Below are 20,590 nucleotides of genomic sequence, written 5' to 3'. Positions count from 1 at the left end.
ATAAAGCCTTTGGAGATGAATTTCAGATTTTAGGCTCTATAAATGAACATGACTTACATGACTTACTTTGTACTAAGTACCCCCCCCCCCCCCCCACCCCCACCCCATTAAACAACATGTTTCTAAACAGGAAAAAGAAATGAAAGTTTTAGATGTTTGATTATATCGTGCTGTACCCAGTGAGAACAATGCAAACCTTTCCCTTTGGGTGACTGGCTAAGCCTCGATTTTGAACATGACACAGGTAAGCTGCTGTGAAAGGTCCCTTTGTTCTCAGTGAACTCTGGGTAGTGAGCTGCCTGTGGCTCTTTATCCAAGATTACGAGTGGAACTGGACTTTTTTTTTTTTTCAATCAACATGCCCTGTAGAGAATGAACTCCAGATTGTAGTTGTCTTGAAAACAGGATTATTTCTTTTTAATTAAGCAATACTTTTACAACATATAATCAGAAAACATGTACAGTTTTCATATTTACACACTGAAACAATAAACAATTAATGAAGTGAATCTTTTAACAGGCTAAGAAAAAAACATGACATTTCACAAAAAGTTTTCTGTATCTACATTGTACATCTTCTTTGGTCTAACACCATAAATTTGTATGTAAAAAAAACATTTCTTTTGTTATTTAGAATCATTATTAAAATCGTATAAAATTGAAATAAATTTTCATATTTTACAAATGTATTTTACAATATGAAAAGTGTAAACTTATTTAGGTGTGATAAAATAGTTATTATTTACAGTAAATTGTTTGAGCCCTTTTCTCTTTTGCTTTTTAAACACAGGAGTAGAAACTTCTTTGATAGTGGATTTAAAGGCCCCAGGATAGGGCTCTGACACTGAATGAGGATACACATGCAGTTAAGTGCAATTAATAATGACATAAAAATAAGCAGGGAGTGAAGTTTACATTTTTTTAAAGTGTGCTCCCAGATCTGTAATAATTCCTGCACACAATGGCTTTATAAAACATCAGCAATCCCTGTTCTTTACACCTTAAGCATTTTGAAGGTCCCAAAATACAGACTGCCAGGCAGCATTTCAGTGATGGCAATAAGAATATTTAGGCAAAGTACAAACTCCATCAACATGTAATAAAGTGCCAGTATGAAGCAGATTTGTACGCCTGTCCATTTGTCTGCACTTCAACACCTCTGTCTCTGTCTGCACCTGTCTAACCTCGACAGTCTCACACTGAGACTGAACACTTTAAAAAAAAAACACACACACCAGAACTGGTGTGTGTAAAACAGTAGTTACACTCTTGAAGCAGTTACTCACTGTAACATCTGAATCATCTGAATCAGGCTCTCTCCACCACAAACAAGCTCAGAATTTCTCTTCTTTAGTGACATCTGTTGTGAATGAATTGTCTGCTTTGCCGCTGACGGTTTCGACCTTCGTCTGATTGGCCATGAGACGCTTCCTCTGAACACTGTTTCGGACCCCGTAGCCAAAATAGATGACTAACCCTGCGGAGAGGGGAGGGGAGGGGGATCATTACTGTTCAGCAGCTAACTTGATAAAAGCCCTCTAAACCCTTCAAGCAGAAACATAGTCTTACCCACTAACATCCAGATAGCGTATCTTAACCAGGTGTCTCCACCTAGCTGCACCATCAGGTAGACGTTGATGAGTGTACTCAATAAAGGCAGAGCAGGGAGTAAAGGCACCTATGAGAAGACAAAAAGAAAATGAGATTTTTCTAGTTGATGTTAATTAGAAATTAAACAGAAGGCTTGGGTTTTAAGGTACAGATACACAGTTATACTCACCATGAAAGACGCTTTGGAGGGATTTTGTGGGTGCCTCCAGATGAGGAAAACCATGAGCAACAGGATGCAGGCGAGGATGCAGACAAGCACCAGGCTCCATGCTTCCAAATTGGACAGAGCATTTATGGCTTGAGTCAGGGTGACACACAGTGCAACCACACATGCAACTGCAAAGGAAAGAAAAGATGAACAAGGGAACGAGAGAACAAGAGACATCAGTTTGTGCCCCACGAAGACAAAAGCAATAGTTAAGAAAGGAAACACCTGAGTGGCCACAAGTGCTTCGACAATCTCTGACTTACCAGAAATTACAGTCAATATTGTGACTGTTCGTGCGGTGGATGAGTTGGGCGACGATGGAGGTTTCAGGAAACTGAATTTGGTGTTTGACTGTCTGATCTGCAGGTCTGATTCTTCTGATGGAGCTGCCTGATACCTTGAGTGCAAAGAGAAGAAATACATAACATAAGTAAATTTTTTGCTCACCCTGCTAAAGACTGCAGGGGAATAAATAAATAAATAACTGTACCTCAGTATAAGAATGCATATGGCCACGAGTGTGTAAGCAAACAGAGTGCCGATGGACATCATCTCCACTAAGGCTTCCAGGTCAAACAGCAGAGACATGATGGCTAAAGACACAAAAGAGTCAATTCAAGTTCATAAACCTCACCACATGTACACAGAACCATATGAACAGCTGGAACATCTGTACCTGCCACAGTGCCAGATGATATTGTAGCTATAGCAGGACTGCCCTTGGGGGTGACTTTGGTCAGGGGTCGGAAAAGTAAGCCATCTCTTGCCATGGCGAACAGCACCCTGGGCATCGGGAACATGGAGCCCAGCAGGCTGGAGAGATAAAAGCAAACAGTGCTACGAATATTTTTTACTAAACTCATAAAAAATTTTTTTTCTTTTGGTACATTCTGCCAGACACTTCCTGTAGGAAACATAGCTAATCTTAGTCTTCTTGGGCTACGCTAAGTTAGCAGCCAAGTCACCTTGTGGCTTTGTAGACCATGTAGGAGTTGACTGCTTGCCAGGTTTCCTGTGAAATTGATTTTCTAAGTAAACACTGCTGTGTATAACACTGTTAGTTCCTACCACAGCAGAGATGGTCCACTGCCATGTGTGATGGCTCTGTAAACTCTGGCAACACTTATTTTTCTTTACAGTGACTATTTCATTTACACTCCTTCACCTTTCCTGACTGTGTTTATTTAATGTTTCAGTTTCAGCCTTTTAATTGTATTCTACCACAAGTCACATCACATGACCCTGACTGTACCACCAGTAGTTTCATACCTTGTGGACAGGGCACATAGCGATCCCACAGCCACGGCATATTTGGCAGGACCCCAGCCGACGTACTCAAAGGCCACTGGCAGGGGGCTTTTCTCGCTCAGCATGTAGTAGGGCATCATCAGGGTGAGAGCGGCAGACACAGCAAAGTAGGCCAGGAAACAGATCAGTAACGAGGCCACAATACCCAGGGGGACAGACTTTTGAGGGTTCTTCACCTCTTCACCTGTGGAGATAGACACAAAGAGGACAATGACAGTTTTAATGTTAATCTTCCCTCAGTTGTTGTCACATGACTTTAAAAGAGCAATATCCGACAAATATGACATATAACCTGTAACAATTTGATGCTTATCTTGAGACTAAAACACCAGCAGATTTGAAATCTAGGTGCTGATTTATATACAGCCTTTAAAATAATTATAACATAAGTGTCTGAAGCAATTCTGAAGCTGATGTAATACAAAAAACTCCATACTAAGGTCAAGGGATAATAACTAAACTATTTCATTTCCAGTCCAGCGATATCACACTGAACATAATCACACTGAAATATTTATTTAATACACAGTCATTACTGTAGTGAAACCTATTTTAACTCTTCTATAATCTCCATAATAATAATGAGACGAGTATTCCTCCCACCTGTTGTAGCGATGCAGTCAAATCCAACAAAAGCATAGAAACATGTCGCAGCTCCAGCCAGGGTTCCACTAATGCCGTACGGGAGAAATCCACCCACTCCATACACACTGGTTACATTAGCAGTAGAGGTCAGGTTTCTGCATGAAGGGAGACAGCATTACCTTGTTTAGTGTTTTTTACAGTGAGATAATCAGGAAGACAATACAGCCAAACACAGACAGGATTATGTTTCTCTTATATTACAGGAGTTCTGCTGTGGCGTTCTGCAGAGTCTCCTCACTGATTTCCCAGTTGGAGATGTTTCCCTTGATGAATCCAGAGATGGTGACAAACAGCAGCACCAGGATGTTGACTGCTGTGAAGATCTTGTTGATTGTCGTCGACTCTTTCACTCCAAAGGCCAGGAGACCTTCACATTTAAAAAAAAAAAAAAATGCATAAAGCGAATGGTTTTTGTATGTATTACTGTCACCTGTGTCTTTGTTTTACCTGACAGCAGCATGATGAGGGCTGCAGCAAAGACATCTGGGTAAGGTGCCAGACCGGGGAGGCCCATGCTTGCGTGTTCTTCAAAGTACTTCGATATGACACCCCCTATGAGGTCATCAAACGTCCCGCTCCATGCCAGCGCAACACTGGATGTCCCTGAGCAGATAGTGAGTAGAAAGATGCAATAAACTCTTCAGCCTGAGTCACCATTTAACTGTGGTCATAAACAGAAAATACTGATGGTAATATTTCCTTCCAAGTGTCTTTCACTCTTTATGACTCGGTTATTTTAAACTACGCTCCTGGTTTACGAGGTTATTAACATGCAAGCAGTGAATTTAACAAGCAGTGTAAAAAAAAAAAAAAAGAAAAGAAAATAGGATTTTGAGTGAATGAAAGCTCCAAATAAATTTTAACTTAAACTTTCACTGTTAAAAGAGCCATTATAAATCTGCTTCTACAGCTGGTGAAAGGTCATAGAGTGTTTAAGAGTCTCATGTTGATGGTTGATCATTTATGGCTTTCACTGTGCTCATTGGAACAAACATGTTACATAAGAGAAAAATATCTGTTTGTCAGAGGATGGAAATCACAAGTTTTGGTCAGATATTAAGATTCGGATAAACAGTGAGGTGAAATTATATTTCCTGTTCATCTTTGGCAAATAAAGGCAAAAGGAAAATCACCTTTGATTCCATAAACAAAAATGATAACATCAGGACTAATTCTCGTGATCTAAGTAACTAAGTAATAGAATTAATAATCTATTGTAAGTGATAAATAAATCCTGTGTATCACACTTGCCTATGACGTAGGAGAGTAACAGATTCCACCCAGTGATAAAAGCCAGTAGCTCTCCAACAGTCACATAGCTGTAAAGGTATGCTGAGCCTGTTTTAGGAACCCGGGAGCCAAACTCTGCATAGCACAGCCCGGCGAATATAGATGCCAGAGCGGCGATGAAGAAGGAGATGATGATGCTGGGTCCAGCAGTGTCTCTGGCCACCTCTCCAGACAGAACGTAGACCCCGGCCCCCAGGGTGCTGCCCACACCCAGGGCCACCAAATCCAGAGTGGTCAGACATCGGTTAAATGTGGACTGTTCCCCCTCAGGCTCCAGGGGCTTCCTCCGAGACAGGCTCACCAGAAAGGACTTCACCCTGCTACTCGACATGCTTCTAGGGAGTTTGGATCGGGATGGAAAGATAAGGGAATTATATAGGAAGAGACAGGTGGGAGTGCAGTTTGATGTTATTGAGAAAGTGGGAGTAAGTGGAAGGAAGAGTCGGGGGGTGGGGGGTGGGGTGGGGGGATGGGAGTGGGGAAGGACGGGCAGATCAGTGAACATGTCAGTGAATAATTGTCAGGTCAGCCCCATGGTAGAACATTTCTTCTTCAAAGAAACATCACTACCAAATAAGACTCAAGCTCAAATGTTTTTTTTTTTTTTTTTATACAAAAGAAACTAAAATTACAGTCTCAAAGAACACCTGTAAACCACAGAGACTTAGACAAATACAGTTTTGTTAAAGCTTAATAGGATTTATATGATAAAACTCAAATGACATGCTCCGCTGATGTTTTAATGAATTTAAATCAAGCACAAATGAAGAATGAATTCACTCACCTCCTCTGTGTAATCCCCTGCCTCACAGGTGCGCTTAGAAGAGACAATTAATATAATCAGTCATTCCCCTAAATCACATTATTCTTTTATACATGCCCTTCTTTATCACCCCCCTGATATGATAGTGCTGATGCCTGGAGTTTTCATTGCCGCCCACTATGCAGAAAACAACGCCCTGCTCAGGGACTGCACTTTACTCAACCTTCAATTACTTACACAATTACTTTTGTGAACATTTTTGAGGAATGAAGATTGAATTAAGATTTATTCTTCCCCTGACAATAATAATAATAATGATAATGATAATAAAAAGATTTTGTAACTTGCAAAGCGTGTTCTCACCTCATCAGAGCAGGATCATGTCATCTCAGGGTTACTTGGGATCAATGACAGCTAAAACCAAAAAAAAACAAAACAAAACTGAAAACACACCGAGAAATCCACCGATCCCCTGTCTCTCTGCTTCACACACCGTGTGCTGGAATAAGAGGGGTGGGAGGGATGAAAGTAATGAAACGAAGGAAATTAACTAACCACTAAGGAAATTAAAAAGGGCAGTTTGTTGTCTTTTCTTTCTTTTTTTTGTAGAAAAAGGGTGAAAACAAGTGACGCTTCTTATGGGAAACTTGTGCTTGTAATGTAAGTGAGAGCCGGTGGTCTGATAATCTTTCCATGATTATGCCTTTAAGATAATCCGAGACTATAAGTCACACATTCTTCTATGACTTTGGAGTTTGTCCTTCATAAAAAGGAACCTGTAAAAAAAAATGTCTGAATGTGGCACTAACAGAAACTCTGAAAAGCAAACTACACATTTTTTACACGTCCAAATCCCACGGTTATTCATGTATGCAGAAAGTATGCAGAATTGTTGCTTTTCAGACATTAAGTATAAGCTATACTGTATGTTCACAGTGTGTGTTTACATTTATGTGTTGCTAAGTAACGGGACTGTGAATGTATCACTGCACCTATGTTGGAGTTTGCCTGCTTGCCTTGTCCCCATCCCTACCTGGAGGTGTGAGCCTGCCACACTAATGGCCCCTGTGAGTTAATGAAACAGTGGAGGACAAAGCAGCTTTCATGGCTCATGCATGCAGCAGGCTGCACACTTACTCTTTGAGAGGTAGCTTTCGCCTTCTCATCTCCCATCAGGGGATTTCAGCTCACCTAATCCCTCCTGGCATCTACTTCAGCAGGCAGGAGGCGAGTGGGAAGGCAGCCTGTGTGGACGGTCAGAGTACCTTTGACCAAACTTAAAGCTCAGGCTTCCTATCTGCAGATCTTTCTGGTTGAGATAGCATTTCCACAGGGACAATGGGGTAATGCTTAACTAAATAACAGCTACTGCGCACGTGATGTGCAGTTTTACAACCACAGGGCTGATCTTGATCACGGTGAAATTCAGTTAATGTTCATTAATGTGCTATTTTATGGCTGCGTGTCAAGAAACACCTCAGATGTGCTGTTACAGATAAATGTTGCTGTCCAACATGAAAATTCAGGCATGAAGATTAAAACAGAGGACATGGATTTGAATCTGTCTTGCTGGTGGTTATCTTATTCAGTAGATACACAAGTTCTTTACCTTGTCTTCAGTCCCACGAGGCGTGACTGGTGATTGAGAGTTGAAAACAGCCCAGAGAAGCAAAAATATCCCTGCTGTTGACTTGGATGAAGGAAACATGATTTTTACTGCGATATATACAAGACTGGCCTGTGTGACCCTCCCACTCAATGGAATTACTTACAAAGTAGCCTTTCTAACTCCCGACCAGTTTGGACCATAATGTGCTCATTATTTCATAGAAGGCACAGGGTGAGAATTGTGAACAGCAAATCCTATTCAGAATGTCAGAAATGCTTTTGTGCTCCCTTTGCGTGTTTTGTTTAGTTTTCATAAGTTTTGATTCCATACTTTTGAATGTATGAATGTATAGGATAGATAAATAGATTTTAGGGAATTCTACCTGAGAATGAGCATTTCTATGAAACAACTAGGGCAACAGAAAAAAATACATCTGTTTAAATTACACAAAGTTGCCAAATGCCTCTGTAATGGACAAAACCACCAGCTAGTTTAGGTTAAAATATGTGCCTAAAAGAAAAAAAAGTGGTTTAGTGAAAGTATTCAAAACTTTTTTACAAATCAAAATATTTTAAACAGTTTTAAATACACAACAAATACAATCTCTGTAGATTAATAGCCTTATTTTGTACCCTTGATATTGCTTTTGATTTCACAAAAGGACGAAGTGATCTTTTTTTTTATTCAGTAGATTGTGTTTGAACTGGTATTCAGCAATTTTCCCAGCTCCACCTGAATTCTGTCAGGTTCCCATGATCCGTGTGCAATACATTTTCAAAACAGAAGAGGTCAGTATACAACAACGAAGTTTGATGACAAATGCCTCCCAACTCCATCTGCGTTTACCTCATATGGTCCCCTCTCACTCTGAACTCTGGTGGAGGGAGAATTAAAGTCATTGCAGGGTAATGTGATATGAAGACATAAGAATAAGGGAAAACAAATCCACACAGCCATGTTTTATCTTGGTGAATTAAAAAAAAATAGATATTCATTGTTGTGAGGGGAGGTCAGATGGTGTCAGGGTGGCATTGATAGTAGCCACAAAGTAAAACTAAAGCCATGCCACTGGGGGGCTGGCTTCCAGTCAGGATGAAAGTCATGAGTCATGCCTCTGTGAATCTGGAGCTTCTTCTTCCAGTAAGTCACCTCTCCTCCCTCATCTCCCCTGCCGTCCCTCTCCATACATAGTGTCACAGCATGAAGCTAGAATGTATCCATGTCTGTGCTTCCTATCATGGCGCCACTGGGAGTGTATGGGACACTTTCATATTTTAGACATTTTGCCTTCCGTACAATGCTGACACAGACTTTTTCTCTCTCTATCTCTCTCTCCCTCTCCCCTTCCCCCCTTGCTATGCTGATGTCTCTCCCCCCAGCTTACTGGAATAGACTCCTGACAGGACAGAAATAGAGCTGTCACATCAGTGCCAGCAAACTCCCCTCTGTTAAAATCACATTTGAAGTCTGACCTGTGACAAAGTTCAGAAATTCTCACGGGTTTAAAGTGAAAGTGCTCTTTTTCTCATGGTGTTGTTTTTATTTGTCAAAGCTGCTTCGTGTCTTTAAATTGCTTTTTAAACCTTTTGACAACGGGGTGTATGTTTTGTCCATTTTTCTGAAGGAAAAATAAATGCTAGAAAGGAATCTGTTGTTGTCTGCGTTTCTCAGATGCTGCAGCAGCTGCAGAAAAAGGTGTGCGTAAAATTGTGCGTAATTCAAGCGCGCAGAATCCGTCTGTTAAGATTTCACTAAGGACTGGGTGTCACCTGCTCAGATAGTAGGCTATTTTCTTTGCAGTAAGGCATTGCACCGCTTAATTCAGTCTCTCTCTCTCTCTCTCTCTCTCTCTCTCTCTCTCTCTCTCTCTCTCTCTCTCTCTCTCTCACACACACACACACACACACACACACACACACACACACACACACACTTCACAGAAGCTGCGCGAGAGAGCGCTGCAGTCGTTGCGTCACCGAGGACACGTAACGGGACGGCTTGAGCCTGAGGAGACGGACAGACCGGGTTAGCGGGGACAGAGCAGAGACAGCAAGACCACTTTGGCCCAACACACAGACTTCCTGCACAGAGAAGGTAAGCAAAATTCTATTGGTGAGATTCTCCTTCAGTGTGATCTCAGACTGCTTCTTCAGAGACCTCACACTGAAATACACCGGAGAAGTTTGCTGATGCGTCACTATTGACTGTGCCAATGATCTGCAGCAGCCAGCAAGATAACCCTGATTTAATCAAATGAACTAGTACATAAAAAAGTAGTTCAATGTATCTAAAATGTATCTTGTTGTTGTTGTTTTAAAGCCTAAAGAAAAATAACTTAGTACATAAAACGCCTAGTTTCTATAGTGTGGGGGCACAGAACAAGGGTGTGGCTCTGTATATATATATATATATATATATATACATATGGAGGCCCAGTCCCCCACCCCCCCATACCCCAAGCCCTTAATTTTGACATTAAGTTAAACAGTGTGTGCTATTTTTGGAGAGCTTCTCTTCAGTCTTAAACAAACAGTACAGTTTTTGAACCCTGCATGGAGTCTTTTCCCCCTTTTCTCAATGGCAAACATGAACTAAGTGTACATTTGTCAAACTGTGCTTTAAAACTGATATTATCTGGAACTCATTATATTTCCATTCCAACTCTACAATGTGATTCTAAACAAAAAATAGTAAGTGAAAGTTAGACAAACTTGTTTCTCCATAGTAGCTGTGCCTCCATATGATTAACTGAATGGCTGCGTTATAGGTTAAAGTATGTTGGTGTGGAAAACACAGTTTTCCTGCCAGTTGGTTTATTCCATGCACCAACATGTTATTTCAGGTGAATGTGAGGTCAAATCTAACAGAGAATGGTGTCCCTGTTCTGTGTCCGGTGCTGTGCTGCTGCTGCGCTCTCGCTCAGAATTACATTATGTAGAGATCAGCTTTAACCAGCTGTCAGACAGCAGACTGAAGAGGCCACCTCATTAGATTCACTCCTGGAGAGGAAGGATCATCATCATCATCATGATCATCATCATGTCTCTTTACACTGGAGGGGAATGACGCCTTCACTGGGACATAGGAAGTTTTGCAATGCTGCTATCCTGTTTGACATGTGCATGTCTCCTCTCTCTAGGCCCAAAATTATTGATTCCTGCACAGTGTTGACACAGAAGACCAAATATAGAAATGGTAAGTGGACCAGACCTCTCTCATGTTGCATTAAGTAAGTATGAGGTGGATTATATCTTACCTGATGACCAGATCTTGTGTCTATGGGGTATGGATGGTTTTGTGTACCAATGAAAGAGATGTGGACAGAGTGAGGTCATTTTTCTGCCACCTGCCACCATGTGAGTCCTCCCCATCATAAAGGGAGCAGTGTAGGGTGTCATTGCTACCTGTGGCGCCTGCACATCTGATAGACACGCCTCTCCAGCTTTCCGCATCTTTCCAAAGTCATTGCCTTTGTAGAATTATTTAAACCCTGTGGCAAGTATCCAGCTTTATTGTCCGAGCTGCAAGTCAGTGCCCTGCCATTCTGGGCCTACTTGAAGTGAAACACACACTCGCTCTTAATTATACTCTGCAAAGTTGTGGCCTTGGCAACAGAAGAAACAAACAGCACCTATAGGGAGGAAGGAAGATGTAGAACTTTAGCTCATAATATTAAATATACATTAGTTCTTTTCCACATAAAACCCCATTATGAGAAATATCATTGGTTTGGTGAAAGGCCTGTTGCTAGGGGCTTGTATTTGTGGTCCTGTTGCTAGGCGGGTGAAGCTCTCCAGCTGTCGTGAAGAGTGATGGCCGTTGTAGTGAAGCAGAGGATCAGAGCATGTGCAGTGGCCCCTCATTTTGGCTGACTGCCTCAATGCAGCAGTAATCTCTACGACAGCAGCTGCAGTTTGAGCTTTCAAGAAGTAGGCCAAGTTTTCTTATTTGCTGCTCTGAGCGAGCTTATAACACAGCTTCACAGGGCCAGAAATGACAGAGCTATGATCATTTTTCATGAGTGTGAGCACTAACTTTCTTTACCACCACAATGTCTTTATGCAGAGTGTTACATTTCTTTACATGCTCAATGAAGTTTGTTTGTATACTCCGACAAGTTTGTTTGTATACTCCGACACATTTTTTGTTGTGTTTGAGCCACTGTATGTCAGACCCCTGCAAAGAGAGCAACGTAACCTGACTCCTTACACTCTGTCCCACCCCTGTGCACATGTACTGACCACACACACACTGCAGGTTTTCCTCTGATATGCTGGGGGTGAGACAGGTGCAAGTAGTCAGCTGGTGTAATGGCAGAGCGGACTTGGCTTCACCTCCTGTCCCAGAGTCTCATCACCAGTACTATTACTCAGTCCACTACTTACACCCTGCAACACACCCTGTTGTGGGATGTGCTATGCAAACTTGTGAGCCTGAAAATGTTCACAACCTAAGCTTAGCGTGTTAGCGTGCTAACATTAGCAAATTAGCACTAAACAAAGCACAGCTGAGGCTGCTGGGAATGTCAGTAATTTTTCAGGTATGTGGTCATAAATAATGGAATTTTGACCAGATGACTGTGCTCGATGAAAAGTTAAGGAATTGCCAAAGTCATTGCGATAGCTTCTGACTGGGACATGAATGTCTTTACCTGACTTTATGGCAGTAACTGAGACATTTGACTAAAAACCAAAAATGTCAACCTCATGCTGGCTCTAAAGGAAAAGTCAGAGAATCACCAGAGTCATTAGGCTTTATCATCACGGGGATCATTAATGTTTGTACCAGATTTCATGTCTTTCCATTACACAGCTATAAATCTATTACCTCACCACAGTAACCTCAGTCCAGTATGACACACAGCCACAGTTTAGACTCAGTCCCCAAAGAAATCCTGCTTCAGATGCACTGGAGTATTTACAGTATCCACAGAGGCTCAGATAGAAATAATGTGAGAGTGTACTTCCTAACTTCATCTGTAACTTTAGTGAGGGCACGTTGCATTTCTATGTGTTGTGTCAGAGCTCCACACATCCAAGACATCACTATGCACTTTGTTCTTGAATTATTGCACTTAGAAATGTCTCACCTCTGAGAAACATTTGAACTATTTTTCTTACAGGTGTTCAGAGGCACAATATCAGATGCTCCAGACTTTGATCCCAGCGCTGATGCTGAAACCCTTTACAATGCTATGAAAGGCATCGGTGAGTGCCTCGCTCCTCCGTGATTTTTTACCACGGAGGCACAAAGGTCTTCTTTCAGCTTTTTGCCCCTCGTCGGCTGAATGATCAAGGAAAGAATTTCACACAGCAGAAATGACAATAATACAGTCAGAGAGCAGTTTCTGACATGTGACAGAGATGGTAGTTGTTGAACATGTTGCCTTGTGTTCCTCAGGTAGTGACAAGGAGGCCATCTTGGACCTGGTCACCTCAAGAAGCAATGCACAGAGGCAGGAAATTATTACAGCATACAAGTGTAGCTTTGGAAAGGTATGAGAATACATCTCCTGATCACAACCTTTTTCTGACATGGTTTTACTGTCATGCCGCATCGTAATCTCTGACATGTTTACACAGAAATATAATGTTGTTTCACTAGGACCTGATTGATGATCTGAAGTATGAGCTGACGGGCAAATTCGAGCGTCTCATCGTCAGTCTGATGAGAACTCCGGCGTACCTTGATGCCAAAGAAATCCACGATGCAGTAGAGGTAAGACATTTATCTCACAGTCAGAACCTTTCTCATACGCCAGTCACATCCGATGAAGCTGAAGCTACTTTGTGCTGAAGCTCACACTCTTTTTTAAGGGAGCTGGAACAAACGAGAGATGCCTGATTGAAGTCCTGGCATCTAGGAACAACCAACAGATACATGAGATGGTGGCAGCATACAAGGATGGTAAGACATGGACAAGATGTAATTTTAAATAAACAGATTATCTGCTTTGCATCTGTGAACATTTTACATCGATACCTATGTTTGTCATAAGCTTACGGCAGGGACATGGAGGAGGACATAATCATGGACACTTCAGGTCACTTTAAGAAGATGCTGGTTGTTTTACTTCAGGTCAGTTCACTCAGGGGTTGATGTGATTTCAAGTGAATTGTCCAGTCAGCCATACAGTGACTGTCTCAGCCACAGCTCCTTTAACCACTGACGGATCAGCAGCGCGTTGTTTTGGTCTGATGGTGACTGTGTTCTCACGGTTTCAGGGGACCAGAGATGAGTCAGGAGTGGTGGACGCAGACTTGGTGGAGCAGGATGCACAAGTGAGAATTTGAACATTTCATGACAAAAAGAGAAGTGGAACATGTTTGGGCTTTTTGACTTGATACTTCCTCCTTTAAAAAAATCATTGACTTTTTAAAGTGTAACCTTAAACTTAAACAAGAAAAAAATTATCCAATGGAGTAAGATAGTAATACCTTTCTTTAAAAGTAACACATTTATGACAGTTTAATGGCTTAATTTCAGTGCAGATGAACATCTGTACAGAATCTTACGGCAGTTCATCCAATACTGAACTTGATTTATTTGATATATTTTTGTCTGGACCACAGAAGTGGACCCCCTGACCAATACTACCACCCCTTGTGCCACATCCATAGCATGACTAAAAACTCACGCGATATTAATTTGTTATGTAAGATTAGGTTGCTGATTAAGGTAGACATTCCTTGTATACAATGATAGTCCTTGTACCTAGTATATAACATTTGTTTTTGGTTATTCAGCATTTCGTCATCCCGTGTTTTCTCACCTCTGTGTAGGACCTGTATGCAGCAGGAGAAGAGCAGTGGGGGACAGACGAGGCCAAATTCATTATGATCCTGGGAAACCGCAGTGTGACCCACCTCCACATGGGTGAGCACAGCTCCCAGGGAAATTAACACAACAGTGAGGAATCCAAGACATTCTCACCTCATGCCTCTCAAGAGTTAATAGCAAGTTGAAAGTTGTTGCACAAACATAATTGTGGAATGATGAGCTGTATCTGAATTGAACGCAGTAACAATCTGAGAGCTTAAGGAAGATAATTTTGCTTTTTTTGTGAATGCTATTTGTTCAAAGCTATGAGCTTTACTTGGCATGACTGAGGGGAAAGATCCCGCACACCAATCCATCAGCGTAACATTAAGATACAAACATCATGTATTGCTGTCTTGTTGTTTGTTTAGTCTTTGATGCGTACGAGAAGATCGCGGAGGTGTCGATCGAGGACAGCATAAAGAGTGAGCTGTCTGGAGACTTTGAGAGGCTGATGTTGGCCGTTGGTGAGAAGCACTCCACTCGCAGCACACCTGAGCGCTTTTTGCAGTGAAAGTATGTTTGTGACTGAGAAATGCTGAGCTGTCAGTTAACGCAGGTCTGTCTTCTGATATTTTATCACAGTCCAGTGCATAAGGAGTGTTCCCATGTTCTTTGCCAAGCGCCTTTACAAGTCAATGAAGGTAAACACACTCAAAGTAAAAAATAGCCTTTCAATCTGGTCCTAACCTACTTGTGCATAGATATGCCTTAGCAGCTCAGTCATCATTACACATTTTCCTTCTATAGTTAAAATTTGTTCGATCTATTTAATGTTGCCACATTATCTTGCCCTTCAACTCTTCTTTTCCATCTCTTTCATTTCCAGGGTCTCGGCACAGCTGACAACACCCTGATAAGGATCATGATTTCTCGCTCTGAAATAGACATGTTGGACATTCGAGAGTGTTTCCGCCTCAGATACGAGAAGTCACTTTATAACATGATTAAGGTAAGAAAAGAGCAACAAAACGGCTGTTAGATTTTTTTTTTTTTACATATTGTCAATTAACATAATTTTGTGTGTGTTTGTACCTGTCAGGATGACACATCAGGGGATTACAAGAGGACTCTTCTTAATCTGTGTGGAGGAGATGATGAGTAAGTTGCTTTCGGCTGCAAACATCAGTGACCGCAGCAGCCAGAAGGGGGTGCCAGAGCACCACTTGTCTTTGTTTCCTGAAATAGTTTGACTCCAGCAAGTGTGTAAAGCCATAATGGGAGAAGTGTGTTGTCACTGTAATGGTGCAGAGGCGAACAAACTGTTTGGTGAAGCTGATATACCAAAAAAGTAAAGAAGCATAGTTAAGTTTGTTTTATAGTAGGTTCGTCTTCCTTGAAATGTACCCATTATATACCACTCAAGCTTTTGGCTTTGCTGAATGTGCTGTGTTACATTACAGCTTAGCTGGAGAGTTCTTCCCTGAAGCTGCTCAGATAGCCTACAAGATGTGGGAATTAAGTGCCATGACCAAAGTCCAGGTTTGGGGCTCCTGTTTGCTCTCACTTTAGATGTGTCACTGCATGTTTGGCTTGGCAGCAGCATGCATCTTAATTATCTGCTGGTCCTGCTACGATCTCTGTCTTGCAGAACTACGAACTTGTGCTGATAACACTGCCACGAGTGCACAGTGAAGGCTTTGTCCAATGGAGGACAGGATCAGAATGCTGTTCACTGAAGCACAAATAGTTTTTGTTATAATGTGCTCCCAAAGCCACAGTTTGCTACACTTTGTCCTAGGGAGCTGGTGAATGTCAAAAAGATCTCAGCATTTTTGTCAACAAAAGACTGTCTCGCTAACACTTTATATGACTGAGCTGTGTTTCAGCCTACCCACCTTTTCATTGTTGGTGGTGGCTTCTAACCTCAAGGGGGCACACTCCCCCTCAAATGTCAAGACATTGTCATCACAAAACTCAGCATGCTGTTTCACGGTTGTCAGTTTCTAATCTTTCAACAATGAGCCATAGTATGAAAATTGTCTGTCTTGCATGCCATGCAGACCTCTGTGTGTTTGTTGCTTTAAGCTGACAGATCTGTTGTGTGTCATTCAAGGATAACAAACTGTGTATAAAAAACATTCTCACATTATATGTGTGTATGTGTAAAGAGTGAATATTATTCTTCCAATTTTGTCATTTCCACTTCTTCAGCTAAAGCCAACAGTTCGGCCTGCACCTAATTTTGACCCTTCTGCTGATGCACAAGCACTGAGGAAAGCTATGAAGGGATTTGGTATGACACACTCAAAACCAAAGCACATTTACACAGCTACAAGCATTTTCCAAAACACATTTTACAGCTGCTATTACCTCTTTCTTCACCTCAGGAACAGATGAAGATGCAATCATTGACATTGTTGCACGGAGAAGCAATGCCCAGAGGCAAGAGATCAGACAGGCATTCAAATCCCTACTGGGAAGGGTGAGAGAGATGAATAACTGAGAATAAAACAAAAATAAATGAAGATACAAGCCAGAACATATTCCCTACCTCTTCATTTTTTTTGATCTGCTTAAAAATCTCATTGGGTATTTGCTTCAAAGTGTTTCCTGTGGCGAGTTTGTAACAACTCAATATGTCTGATCTTTTCTCAGGATCTGATGAAGGATCTGAAATCTGAACTGTCAAAGAACTTGGAGAGGCTGATCATCGGGCTCATGTTGACCCCTGCAGAGTTTGATGCCAAAATGATGAGGAAGGCGATGGAGGTAGCTGATCCAAAACAACTAACACTAACTATTTGGAAGTCAAATAACTTTGCATTTTACGTATTTATAACTTATCAAACACTGACTTAATTGTCTTGTGTAGAACCCTGACTCACCCTTTACTCTGAACAGACAAGGACTGAGTGCGGTGGAATTTGGTAATTTGCTTATTGGAGGCATAGAGTGAAAATACAAATCAACACCTACTTGCTGTTTTTCTTGAATGGTCACAAGCACCGAATGGTCCAATGTGGTATTTAGGCTTAAAATAGTCACGGTACACCTGTGCTGAACTGTGAATCAGTTTGCTCATTTCCTCACTGATTCAAGGTCATGAGATATTCAGCCCAGTGTTATTAAAATTCAAAAGGATTTTATATGTGAGGAGGCTTGTTTCACACACTCACCTCTCCTGGATGTGTTGTGTTTATTTATGTGGTTGTTTTGGGTTTTTTTTTTTGGTGTTGTTGCTTTGTGAAACTCCTTTTCCTTTTTGTGGTGAAAACATACTGTGAAATATCATCTGAACAGGGGGCTGGCACTGATGAACACGCTCTGATCGAGATCCTGGTCTCCAGGAGCAACGAGGAAATACATGCCATGAACGCTGCCTATCAGGATGGTGAGTTTCATCCTTAGAATGGCTTCAAAGTCACTTTCTTGTTTTAGAAACCCTCTACATGCAATGTGTCATTTCACAGCTTATAAGAAGTCTCTGGAGGAAGCCATTCAGTCAGACACATCAGGTCACTTCTGCCGCATCCTTGTTTCACTCGTACAGGTAATGTTTATCATCATGAGAACGTAGACTGTGTTTGATTTCCACACCCACTCACTGGTTGCAGTCTGTCTGCTGACAGTAGCAGCAAATGCAGAGGTCTATTTAATCACCTCCACAGTTTTTTTTTTCACAATTACTCATTGAAGAAATAAAAAAATGAAACAACAAATATTCTCAGTGAGCCACTCACGTATAATAGACAGAAGATGTGCAGTATTCATGATTTGGATTTCACCTTCTTTACTCTGTTCAGGGTGCAAGAGAGGAGGGCCCTGCTGATGTGGAAAGAGCAAATGAAGATGCTCAGGTATTTAGTTTGCTATCCTAACATTTTGTTGTGCTAAAAAGGTGGAAGAGAAGAATGGGTTTCAATGTTTGTTTCTGTTGTTCCTCTCAAACATTTTAGGAACTTGCCAATGCATGCAACGCAGACTCTGATGACATGGAAATGAAGTTCATGAGTATTCTGTGCACAAGGAGCTTTCCCCATCTCAGGAAAGGTAAAGGTCAAGACAGATGGATCACAGGGATCAACTGATTACAAAAAAAAAAGATATCTGATCATGTACTTTTCTATTCACAGTATTCCAGGAGTTTGTCAGATTCTCCAATAAGGACATTGAACAAATTATCAAAAAAGAAATGTCGGGAGATGTGAAAAATGCCTTTTACGCAATCGGTAATGACCAACTTTACCACTGAACGTTAAGTACTTGGTTCTTCACAACCACCTTCACTTCTACTCAGTCCCTGCTTCCTCTCTCTTTGCTTTGCAGTTCGCAGTGTAAAGAACCAGCCCTCTTATTTTGCAGACCGTTTGTACAAAGCCATGAAGGTATTTGTTCATATTCCTTCCAATAAGCAAGTGATAAGGTCATTTTGTTCCGGGTGCATGTAATATATTTAGGTTATGTGTCTCATTCTGTGTACCTTGCTGCTGAACACTCTCAGACAGTAGCAGCTACTGTAACTAAATCAGACTAAATAGAGTATCTATTGATCTCCCCTGCAGGGCCTTGGAACAGACGACAGAGCTCTGATTCGCATCATGGTGTCCCGTAGCGAGATCGACCTTTTCAACGTTCGAAAAGAGTTCAAGGAAGCGCACGACGTTTCCCTGCACGAATTCATCCAGGTAGAAACTATGATTGTAAGTCGGAGTCTTTGTCCTCTAACACTCCTGGTTGGCTTGTTCTCATCTCTTGTGTGTGTCTGTGTGCAGTTTTTGTCTTTTGACCTTTGTGCTGTTCTGTAACCGTGTGTTGCACATCCTTCTGCTGCGGTGGGGTGGTGGGGTATTGTAATCTATAGCTTCCTGCGGTAGACTATGGGTCTGTGGCCACTGCACAGCTGTTTAGGAATTTCCCTTGTATGCGTAACTTCCTCTCTATATCCGCTGTGTGATTGGTTGACAGCCGCAGAGACAGGAAGTACCCAGAAACAGTTCTATAATAATTCACGAATGAAATCACCCTGACACCAATACAACACAAGCAAGTAGGGTGCCCTGAATTGGCTTTACCAGAAATATTATGAGATTAAGCAACAGCAAGGATTGCTATATCTTGTTTATTCTGAAGTGTGTATTTAGTGAAAAAATTACAGTCGTCTGTACATTTATTTTTTGTGTAGTCCTGTTTAGCAAGATTAGTGATAATCTGTTTCCAGTCTTTATGCTAAGCTAACCGGCTGCTGTGCGAACTTTCATATTTATCCTACAGACGTGACCGTGATGGTGTTGAACTTCTCTAATAAGTGTGATTCTGAAAATGAGGAACTGTTTCTTTAAAAAGATACAGTTTTAAACAATTGTGACGATGATTATAAAGATAGAAATCTGTATCTGTGTCAGCTGATGTAAAGGGTAATTCCACTTTTAACTCACTTGCTGATTTTAATTGATTTTGCTGAGTTCTGCTTGTCCCCCATGACTCTCATTAATTTAACGTTAGTGAAAGATAAACAGAATTTTGCTATTGTGGGAGTGAGATGAGTGAGAAGTAAACACTTTCAGTTCGATGAACACAGCATTTTCCATGAATTCAATATCCTTCTCTCTTTGTGTGTGTGTGTGACTGTTTTGTTTCTTTCACTGTTTAGGGTGATACCTCAGGAGACTACCGTAAAACCCTGCTGGTGCTCTGTGGAGGGGAAGATTAAACTTTTCATGTCCCCGTAGACATGAAACGACAAACCACGAGACAAAGAGTGATCACAGAGTGAAACTGTAATGGTTAACGTCAGTATCTATTGTCAGTGCTCCTAACTGTTGCCACTCCTCAGCCAAACCAAGTGACCTGTGACCTCCTAGCCTTCCAAGCCAGTTTTCTTTTTCTTTGTTTTTGTTTCTTTTTTTTTACATTGTAAATGTAAAAATGTCCACATTAGCGCAGAAAGCAGCTTCACATGTACAGAATATTTGGGACTAGTAAGTGCTCAAGCAGTGCCTTTAGATTGTTGACTGTCCAATGATTACTGTGATTTTAAGGTATCAGATATACCTGAATTAAATAAATTACATTAAAAAGTGTTGTCCATCCTTTTTCCTCTTACATTTTAATATGAAAAAAACAACTAACAAATCAAGCTCCTGTTATCCCTTTCAACTACCCTGTTTCTTCACATTCAAACACACTGTAGAGACATGACTTGCTCAGCTACCTGACTACCTACCATCACTGAACAAATATTTATGTACCTACGCATTTAAATGAGCAGAGATAAAGCATGTTATTTACACTTTAATGTTGTAACAGTGCACTTCATTTTGTGCGTCTCAGTTGGACGTGTATTCTTGTTAATGCAGGAAAAAAAAAGTACAAGACAGCTGTCTGTTCTTTTCAG

General features: G+C 41.2%; 2 protein-coding genes across 3 annotated transcripts; one reads left to right on the top strand and one right to left on the bottom strand.

The window, feature by feature from the left end:
- Positions 1-565: 565 nt before the first annotated feature.
- On the bottom strand, positions 566-7,516 carry LOC121188247 (cationic amino acid transporter 2-like). Its single transcript, XM_041047895.1, has 14 exons — positions 7,435-7,516; positions 6,189-6,239; positions 5,847-5,879; positions 5,024-5,397; positions 4,220-4,375; positions 3,974-4,139; positions 3,731-3,867; positions 3,089-3,311; positions 2,496-2,632; positions 2,310-2,412; positions 2,083-2,216; positions 1,781-1,947; positions 1,570-1,678; positions 566-1,477 (listed from the first exon to the last, which is right to left on the bottom strand). Exons 2-14 carry the CDS (start codon positions 6,191-6,193, stop codon positions 1,335-1,337), a joined length of 1,887 nt encoding a protein of 628 aa, XP_040903829.1. The 5' UTR covers positions 6,194-6,239; positions 7,435-7,516; the 3' UTR covers positions 566-1,334.
- anxa6 (annexin A6) lies at positions 4,043-20,357 on the top strand. Of its 2 annotated transcripts, none has more exons than XM_041047889.1 (26): positions 4,043-4,386; positions 9,375-9,528; positions 10,574-10,629; positions 12,557-12,641; positions 12,835-12,929; positions 13,039-13,152; positions 13,251-13,341; positions 13,433-13,512; positions 13,659-13,715; positions 14,217-14,310; positions 14,625-14,720; positions 14,839-14,897; positions 15,083-15,205; positions 15,296-15,354; positions 15,657-15,735; positions 16,408-16,489; positions 16,584-16,678; positions 16,852-16,965; positions 17,497-17,587; positions 17,667-17,746; positions 18,000-18,053; positions 18,153-18,246; positions 18,330-18,425; positions 18,523-18,581; positions 18,759-18,896; positions 19,847-20,357. In XM_041047889.1, the coding sequence occupies exons 3-26, from the start codon at positions 10,627-10,629 to the stop codon at positions 19,904-19,906; spliced, it is 1,998 nt and encodes a 665-aa protein (XP_040903823.1). In that variant the 5' UTR covers positions 4,043-4,386; positions 9,375-9,528; positions 10,574-10,626; the 3' UTR covers positions 19,907-20,357. The 2 variants fall into 2 exon arrangements, with proteins under 2 accessions (XP_040903823.1, XP_040903824.1); XM_041047890.1 differs by having other exon boundaries at positions 4,045-4,386; positions 18,759-18,881; positions 19,847-20,354.
- The last annotated feature ends 233 nt before the right edge of the window (positions 20,358-20,590 follow it).

The sequence above is a fragment of the Toxotes jaculatrix genome, chromosome 10 (genome assembly GCF_017976425.1).
Source record: "Toxotes jaculatrix isolate fToxJac2 chromosome 10, fToxJac2.pri, whole genome shotgun sequence".
In the NCBI taxonomy this organism is placed as follows: domain Eukaryota; kingdom Metazoa; phylum Chordata; class Actinopteri; family Toxotidae; genus Toxotes; species Toxotes jaculatrix.
Note: the sequence above shows the minus strand (reverse complement) of the source record. Positions and strands in the feature narration are given on the sequence as shown.